This window comes from Rhincodon typus, chromosome 16 (assembly GCF_021869965.1).
Source record: "Rhincodon typus isolate 14 chromosome 16, sRhiTyp1.1, whole genome shotgun sequence".
NCBI lineage: Eukaryota > Metazoa > Chordata > Chondrichthyes > Orectolobiformes > Rhincodontidae > Rhincodon > Rhincodon typus.
In genome coordinates, this window is record NC_063347.1 from 1,627,831 (window position 1) to 1,637,859 (window position 10,029).

General features: G+C 44.9%; 1 protein-coding gene across 1 annotated transcript in view; it reads right to left on the reverse strand.

Annotated features, from left to right (window-relative positions):
- The window catches only part of LOC109923605 (laminin subunit beta-1-like), a 162,646-nt gene that overhangs the window by 46,391 nt on the left and 106,226 nt on the right, over positions 1–10,029 (reverse strand). Inside the window, exons 10-12 of the mRNA XM_048606657.1 lie at positions 7,966–8,086; positions 4,520–4,712; positions 319–462 (exon numbers count right to left, since the gene is read on the reverse strand). Coding sequence (XP_048462614.1) covers positions 319–462; positions 4,520–4,712; positions 7,966–8,086 — 458 coding nt within the window. The remainder of the gene's footprint in view (positions 1–318; positions 463–4,519; positions 4,713–7,965; positions 8,087–10,029) is intronic.

Here is a 10,029-nt window from a genome sequence, read left to right on the forward strand (position 1 = left end):
GCTGACGTTTCGGACCTAGACCCTTCTTCTGAAGAAAAGAAGGATCTACGCCCGAAACGTCAGCCTTCCTGCTCCTCTGATGCTGCTTGGCCTGCTGTGTTCATCCAGCTCTACATGTTGTTATCTCAGATTCTCCAGCATCTGCAGTTCCTACTATCTTATAATCACCATGAGCTCTGGTTTTATGAGCTGGAGATTCCACACTGCCTGACCTCTACTCGGAGTTTCTTTATCCGACTGATAACATCTTGCATTTATATAGCACCTTTAACATAACAGTAACACCCCAAAGTGTGACACACAAGAATTGAAACTTACGAGAGCAGCCATAGGGTCCAAAACCATAGTAGCCAGGAGCACATTGGTCACATTGTCGACCTATCACATTGTTCCTGCACTCACACTGTCCTCCAATCTTCTCACAGACAGCGCTGATGGATCCCTGTGGATCACACTGACAAGCTGCAAATCAGAGACCAGATCAATGTCAATGTTCCCTCAGTGCCAAATCCCAGGAATGTTCCAGAACAAGAAAATCTCATTCTGCCCTGCAGGCTCACCTCGTTTTGATTTATCACTTGGTCCTTGAGAAGGTGCTAATGACCTGTGCCTTCAGTGAAACTGAGAGAGGGTGGGTTAGCTGTTTCTAATGTAACCCCAGTGCTGTGATACTGGAGTCATGTGTCACCCAGACTGGGGAGGGACAGGAAATTGTCTTCCTTGAAGGAACAGGCGGATTTTTACCACAATCCAGTCATTTCATGGTCAATTTTATTGAAATGGGCTATTTATTGCAGGTTTACATATTTCAGATTTAGATATTATAGAGGTTGCCATGAAGGACTCTCCTTTTCAACCTCTCCACTCTCCTGAGGCATAGTGACCCTCAGGTTAAATCAGCACCAGCCATCTCTCTCTCTCTCATGAGAGAACAGCCCTATAGAATGGTAGCAGTATGGTGACTTTACCTTTTTCTTTCAGATATTTTCTAATCAGCCTTTTCAGAGATGTTACTACACACCTCTGCAGGGAATGGGGAATTTAACCCAGGTCTCCTGGCTCAGAAGTAGGACCACTACCACTAAGACCCTTCTTATCACAGATTTATTTCATCAATGTTGAATTCCCTCAGCTGCCATGATGGGATTTGAACTGTGTTCAGATATTTAATCAGGAGTCTGGAATGCTCATTGTGCTACTGCACCCAAAAGTCACAAATGACTTTCTCTACCAATGAACAACATCCCATTATGTATGGGGGAGGCAATGGCCTAGTGGTGTTATTACTGGACTGTTAATCTAGAGACCCAGATAATGTTCTGAAGACCAGGTTCGAATCCTGCCACAGCAGCTGGTGAAATTTGAATCCAATAAAATATCTGGAAATAAGAATCTAATGATGACCATGAACCCATTGTCGTAAAAACCCATCTGGTTCACTAATGTCCTTTAGGGAAGGAAACTGCCATCCTTACCTGGTCTGGCCTACATGTGACTCCAGACCCACAGCAATATGGTTGACCCTTAATTGCCCAGAGGGCAGTTAGGGATGGGCAATAAATGCTGCCTGGTCAGTGACACCCTCATCCCGTGAATGAATAAAAAAAAATTGTCCCATTGCCCATGCCATCCACCATGTCCCTTCCTGCTGGTGATGTTTACCTTGTCTGCCCTCCTCATTCCTCTTGTATATTTGTCACTGGCAGGAGTTCATTAATTGGGTGAGAGTCCCAATTTATAAAGATATATTTTCACTGGAATCCTTCTCAATTCAGAGAGTTTTCCCAGAGGAGGGCCAGACCGTTCAGGAGACGTGTTAGGAAGCAGTTCTAGATGTAAAAGGTGGGAGAGGTTTGGAGCTCTTTTACACAAATGGCAGTGTACGCTGGATCAGTTGTTAATTTTAAATCTGACATTTTTATTGAGCAAAGGCAGGTGTATAGGCCACAGATCCGCCATGATCTCACTGCGTGGTGGAACAGGCTTGAGGGGCTGAATGGCCAACTCCTGTTCTTATGTTCCTATGGTAACAAGCACAGATTGACAGGAAGTGAGACTCAGAATGTAAGGAGAGGTTAATTTTAATTTAAGAGCCAGATGTAAATCTGAACAGCTATTTCCGACTATTGGGTGGTGCGGTCCTCAGCTTATGTTTGGTGTACTACCCCCATTACTTCTCTTTTTAATAAACATCAGACAGCCCCTTGGTGGGGTGTTGCAATAAAATATCAAAAAGGTCAATGGAAATCTACAATGAAATCTCATCTGGATTAAATCTGAATCTCATTACCAGGAGTGACTATGTGTCCCGACCTCCTGCTATGGGGCCCACCAGCCCCAAAAGGCCAGCAGGTTCCATGTGCTCCTGCTGGGGGGGGCACACCGAACCATGGAACAGGGACAGGTGCTTGAGTGCTACAACCCCCTACAAAGCCTCAGAATGATTGGTGTGTATGGTCTCATACAAACCTACAACAGTCTAACAGGACTAGTCAGGTTAGATGCAAGAAGGATGTTCCTGATGATGGGGGATTCCGGAACTAGGGATCTCAGTCTAAGGATAAGGGATAAACCTTTTAGGACTGAGATGAGGAGAAATGTCTTCACCCAGAGAGCGGGAAGCCTGTGGAATTCTCTGCCACAGATATTGGTTGAGACCAAAACATTGTGTGTTTTCAAGAAGGAGTTAGATATTGCTCTTGTGGCCAAAAGGATCAGGGATATGGGGCTCGGTGATCAACCATGATCATGTTGAGCTGCAAAACAGGCTTGAGGGGCCAAAAGGCCTACTCCTCCTCCTATCTTCTGTGTTTCTATGAGCTCACTGTGTGACCACTAACATGGGCCACTTTGACCAACCTCTGGAGCAGACACTCAAAGAGGTCCATGAAGAGATCACTTAATCTCTCCCCATAGACCAGAACCCTGCCCTCCCCTGGATCTCTGTGACTGGGAGATATGAGTGGTAGCTGAGGGTACAGCAGCAGCTGAGAAAGGGAAACCCTCAGTACTGTGGCAAAGAGCACTTTGGCAATATCCTCGAGAGGTGCCCCAAATTGTGGGCACAGGATCCAGACGGAGGGTTCAGCATCCAGGGCAATATGGAATTCTGGAGGGACAGGGGTCAGTTCATTGGGAAGTGTGCCTTGGCAAACACTTGGCATTCCTGGAACTGAGTTCCATGGTCAGGAGGCTCTAGATGGGGGCAGCACGGTGGCTCAGTGGTTAGCACTGCTGCCTCACAGCGCCAGGGCCCTTGGGTTCGATTCCACCCTCGGGCGACTGTCTGTGTGGAGTTTGCACATTCTCCCAGTGTCTGCGTGGGTTTCCTCCGGGTGCTCCGGTTTCCTCCCACAATCCAAAGATGTACAGGCTCGGTGAATTGGCCATGCTAAATTGCCTGTAGTGTTCAGGGACGTGGTAGATTAGGTGGGTTGTAGGGGGATGAGTCTGGGTGGGATGCTCTGAGGTTCGGCGTGGACTTGTTGGGTCAAAGGGCCTGTTTCACCCTGTGGGGATTCTATGATTCTAGGTAGATTAGGCTCCATACTCAGCATTGACTAATATTACTTCAACATTGCCTCCCTTTGAGACATTTTTAATCAGCTTGTTCAGAGATATTATTACACACCCCTTGAGAAGGAGAGGCTTGAACTCAGGTTCAGAGACAGGGATACTACCATTGTGTCAAAAATCACCTCCTTCCTACTCTTCTAAAAAGAACATTAATTAAGTTCAGCGCCCACAACTGGGGCACTGTACAGAAAAAAAATTTAACAACCAATGGAAACGGAAAAAATTAGAACACAAGCTTATAAAAATCACATCAAAATCACATGACCTGGGCCAACAATGACACCCAGCCCCTGCAGTGCCCACTGGTCTCTGATGGTCTTTATTGAGCCTATGAACTACCCTCAATGGACAATGGAGCAATGGAGCATGGTCAGACAGTTGTGTTCCTACCACCACGCACTGCCCAGACCTGTCAGTGACCACACTGACCAGGCCCTACAGCCTGCCTGAATATTCCCTGCTCGTCTGTTCCCCCAACACTCAGCATGGGCTGCCCCCAGGTTGGGAGCCTGGCGCTGAAGTGCAACCAAAAACCTAAAACAGCCCCTTTGAAAATACGAAACACAGGCTGCAAATGGATGCAATCAGCATAAAACGGGAATACACGGGAATGTTTCCCCAGACTGCATGTGGCCTGGCACCCAGTGAATCGACAGCTGCATATAGCACTCCCCTCCCCATAGCCCAGATGGAAAAGGGGAGGACCCCACCGTACATGACCCTGCACTAGGGATTTCCACTGCCGGAGGGTAAAATTTTATGCCAAGGTGTTTCTGAACGGTGGGTAAAGTGAGGAAGTGGAGAGGGTGCAGTGGCAGGCAAACAGAAAATGCCTGTGTGCCATTTAGATGGCAGCAGGGGAGAGTTTCCGTGACACAGCTCGGATTATGGGATGCCGCGTTCCCCCACGGGAGAGGGTCCCAGTCGAAGTGATCGTACTTACACAGAGCACCGTCGTGCATGATAGCGGAGATGCTGCATATCAGCCTGACACACATCTCGGCCAACATTGGCATGCTGGCCATCATAAAGGAGTCCAGGCACATGTACCGAACCATCTCTTCCCGGTGATGTACTGCAACCGGATCTGTGCCAGCAAACCCTGGCAGCTCAGAATACTTGGGCAATAGAACCAACTGTGGGGAAAGAGGAATCTTTAGGATTGAGTCCGGCAGTCAGTGAGACTCACACATTTACGCTTCCCTGCCCCCCCAAACCGAATGATCAAAACATTGAGTTTCTCTCATATCTTCCATCACAGGACAATGTAGAAAGTATCATTAGTACATTTGTAGATGTAGATTTGTAGAGTGAGGAGGATAGTTTTCAGGTTACAGTCTGATATTGGTCAGCTGGTAAATTGGGCAGAGGAATTGCAGATGGAATTTAATCCCGATAAGTGTAAGATGATGCATTTTGGGAGGGTTAAATAAGGCAAGGATTTACACAATGAATAAAAACAAAGTTTTTGGAAAAGCCCAGCAGTTCTGAGGAAGGGTCTCCGGACCTGAAACGTTAACTCTGTTTTTTCCTTCATAGACGCTGCCAGACCTGCTGAGCTTTTCCAGCAACTTCTGTTTTTGTTCCTGATTTACAGCATCCACAGTTCTCTCAGTATTTATTTACACAATGAATGCTGGGTCCCTGGGGAGTGCTGAGGAACAAGGGGACCTTGGTGTACTAGCCCATTGATCCCCGAAGGTGTCAGCACAGGGAGACAGGGTGGGGGAAGAAGGCACAGGGGATGCTTACCTTCCTTAGCCGGGGAGGAGAATATAGGAGCAAGGAAGTCTTGTTCCAACTTTATAAAACATTGCTGAGGCTACAGGTGGAATACTATATGCAGCTCTGGTCACCACATTATCGGAAGGATGTGATTGCACAGGAGAGGGTGCAGAGGGGATTCACCAGGATGTTGCCTGGGATGGAAAGTCTCAGTTATGAGGGAAGACCGGATAAGGCTGGGTTTGTTTTCCCTGGAACAGAGGAGACTGAGCGGGGAATATGATTGATGTATACACAATTATGAGAGGCATAGACAGAGTAGATCATGAGAATCTTTTCCCCATAGCAGACATGTCTAAGACCAGAGGGTGTATGTTTAAGGTGAGGAACAAGTGGTTTAGAGGAGACCTGAGGAAATATTTTTTCACCCAGAGGGTGGTAGAAATATGGGACGTGCTGCATGAGAGGGTAGTGGAGGCAGGTACTCGAGCAACATTTCAGAAGCATCTGGATAGGCACTTACAATGGTGGGGCACAGTAGGTTATGGACCAAGTGCAGGTAAATGGGATCAGTGTAGGTTGGTGTTTGTTGGTCAGTATAGATATGATGGCCTGAAGAGCCTGTTTCTAATCTGCATGACTCTAACTCTCTCTCTCTATGTCTCAATGACAATTAATTTTTAGTTATTTCCTCTGGTTAGACATTTAAAGAAAGCTTGTTGATGGCAAATAAGGACACAGTTGTAAAATATCACAGCATTCTTGTGGCAAAATGAACATTTAAAACAAATTGGTATTTTCACAGTAGCACCACAACCTGATCTTTACAGCCAATGACATACAGTCCTCTCTGAAGTGTCGTTTCTGTTATAATGTGGGAGACATGGCAACAAATATGTGCACAGCAAGGTCCTGTAAATAGCAAATAGTTACCAAGTAATCTGTTGTAAGGATAAATATTGGCCCTTGGCAATTAGGGAGAAATCCTCTTTCTCTTCTTCAAAGATTGAAATCTTTATAGCCACATGAAGGAGCTGCAATATGAAGTTCACACCAAACAATAGCTTCTACACTGCAGCACTCCCTCAGTTCTGCACTATGAGTGGGTATTCTGATTGTGTGTTCCAGAGTGTGGAATGGAACCAAAATCAATAACCTTGCACTTCAATGGTGAGAATGTTATACCATTGAACTAAAGCTGTCACCAACTTTCAGCCAGTCAGTCTTCTGAAGTAGAGCAGTAGGTCCTAAATTAAAGGCCATGGAGTGTGCTGGAGAGTGGGATTAGACTAAGTGGGTCATTAAAAGGCAAGTAAGGAAAGCAGTGAAGACACTGAATTTATTCAAGGCTGAGCTAGATACATTTTTTTGACAGATGAGCAAATTGAGGATTATGGGGAGTAAACCGGAAAAAGGAGCTGAGACCAGCATGTTACAGATTGTAGGAGCAGGCTCCAGGGGCTGAGTGGCCCGTGTTCTTATGAGAGGATTAGACGGGGTAGGATATTAAAGGATGTGGATGAGTGAGTGTGGCAGAAAACACAGAACAGGTTCTGCAAGAAGTTGAGGATCTGTAAGGGAGCAATAGACAGTAATACATTATCTGAATTCAGTTTCTGATTGAGCTGCTGGATAATTCCAACATTTGTAATATTTCTTTCTGATTTCTGGCATTGATTTTTTTTTTGCATTTTGAGCTCCTGCTGTGTACATAGAACATAGAACATTACAGCGCAGTACAGGCCCTTCAGCCCTCGATGTTGTGCCGACCTGTGAAACCAATCTGAAGCCCATCTAACCTAAACTATTCCATTATCATCCATATGTTTATCCAATGACCATTTAAATGCCCTTAAAGTTGGCGAGTCTACTACTTTTGCAGACAGGGCATTCCATGCCCTTACTACTCTCTGAGTAAAGAACCTACCTCTGACATCTGTCTTATATCTATCACCCCCCAATTTAAAGCTATGTCCCTTCGTGCTAGCCATCACCATCCGAGGAAAAAGGCTCCCACTGTCCACCCTATCTAATCCTCTGATCATTTTGTATGTCTCTATTAAGTCACCTCTTAACCTTCTTCTCTCTAACGAAAACAGCCTCAAGTCCCTCAGCCTTTCCTCATAAGACCTTCCCTCCATACCAGGCAACATCCTGGTAAATCTCCTCTGCGCCCTTTCCAATGCTTCCACATCCTTCCTATAATGCGGTGACCAGAACTGTACGCAATACTCCAAGTGCGGCCGCACCAGAGTTTTGTACAGCTGCAACATGACCTCATGGCTCCAAAACTCAATCCCTCTACCAATAAAACCTAACATACCGTATGCTTTCTTAACAATGCTATCAACCTGGGTGGCAACTTTCAGTGATCTATGCACATGGACACTGAGATCTCTCTGCTCATCCACACTACCAAGAATCTTACCATTAGCCCAGTACTCTGTATTACTGTTACTCCTTCCAAAGTGAATCACCTCACACTTTTCCGCATTAAACTCCATTTGCCACCTCTCAGCCCAGCTCTGCAGCTTATCTATGTCCTTCTGTAACCTGCAACATCCTTCTGCACTATCCACAACTCTGTCAATGCCCACAATGATCGAAGGGATGGCGGCGTCATATTCAGCAGAGGAAAGGGACACATGCTTTTCAAACACTTACAGAATCCACCAAGAGGTAACTGTTTGTGTTCCACTGGGGAGCCTGGAGCCGCTGGTACCTGACACTGATCTCATAACGGATGTCAGGCTCAAAGCAGAAGGGAGTAGAAACCATGACATACCTGTAGGAAAGGACAGACTGTTCATGGTAACGGATAGTCAAGTGTAACAGAGCAAACATACATACTGACTGCTACGGAGTAAATATGTAACAGGTTACTGAATACCATTGCAAACAGAAATAAAAGATGTGGACCATAAGGCCATCAGATGTAGAAGCATAAGTAAACCATTCAACCCATCTGATAATCCTCAACTGCACTTTCCTGCCTTTTCCCTTTAATCCTTCATTCCCTTACTGATTAAAAATCTGCTCATCTCAACCATGAATATACTTAACAACCCAGTCTTGACAGCTCTCTGTGGTAAAGAATTCCACAGATTCACTCCCCTCTGAGAGAAGAAATTCCTCCTCATCTCTGTCTGAAATGTGTGACCCTTTATTCTGAGATGATGCCCTCTGATCCTAGACTCTCCAACAAGGGGAACAACCTCTCTGCATCTACCCTGTCAACCTCCCACCCCCACCTAAGAACCTGGTATACTTCAATAAGGTCACTCTTCATCTTCCATATTCCAACGAGTGCAGACCGAATCTACTCAAACCCTTCTTCTAAGACAGTCCCTCCATATCCAATAGCAGCCTAGTGAACCTTCTCTGCTCTGCCTCACATTTCTATGATGTCTCTCACAATGTGTTTACATGTGTTAATGAAATGCTTGTGGGTGAAGTCACTGTTGTAATGAAGGAATAGAAGAATCAATCAACACAGGAGGATCCCACAAACAGCAGAATGATAATGATCAATTTGTGTCTTTAATGTGTGACTGGGGGTTAAATATTGGCCACATCACCAGGATAGCTTCCAAACTCTTTTCCAACAAACAGCCAGGGGTTGTTTTACATCCAACTAAGGAGCAGATGACTCTATCAGAAGGTAGGTACCATTGACATTGCAGCAAACTGTCAACATTACATTGGTGTGGCAGCTTAGATTTTTGTGCATACAGCTCCTACACATTCTCAATTTCTCCTCAAAAATAATTTAGGAAAACATATCTAATGACATTGTATACGGATTAATTCCACAAAAGCTGCAATTCATAACTATGCACAGCTTCTTCTACCACTTATTGCAACAAGAGATGGAGTAGACAAAGCACACTTTCCCTTCTGTTTCTACAGCAAGTTTAATCTGTAACAGGTCACTAGCCTGAGGGACACTGCATTAAGCAATGGCTGCTCACATACTCCCAGTCTAACCATCTGCCCCTGGAGTATTGGAAAGATTTTCAAATTGACAATCATCCTGTTTTGGGAGCATTATGCACATTCCTTCAGTGACAATTACTGGAGTGGAATCAAAACCTAATAGGAAGCAAAATGTACACAAGATTTGCTATTCTCTACAAAACACACAGGGAATGCTGTTCTCAATAACATACACAGAAACAGCTGTTCTCTATAATATTCACAAGGGCTGCTATTCTCTATAATATACACAGGTTGATGTTCTCTGTAATATACACAGGGACTGCTGTGCTGTATAATTTACACAGGGTCTGATATTCTCTATAATATCCAGAGTGGCTGCTGGTCTCAATAAAATAGAGAGACTGCTGTTCTCTATAATATGCACAGGGTTGCTATTTCCTATAGTATACACAGGGGCTGCTATTCTCTGTAATATACACTGGGGCTGCTGTTCTCAATAATGTCTACAGGTAGCGCTATTCTCCATAATATGCACAGGGACTGCTTTTCTGAAAAATATACATAGGGACTGCTGTTCTCAATAATATACACAGGGACTGCTTTTCTCAAAAATATACATAGGGACTGCTGTTCTCAATAATATACACAGGGACTGCTGTTCTCAAAAATATACACAGGGACTGCTGTTCTCAAAAATATACACAGGGACTGCTGTTCTCAATAATATACACAGGGACTGCTTTTCTCAATAATATACACAGGGACTGCTGTTCTCAAAAATATACACAG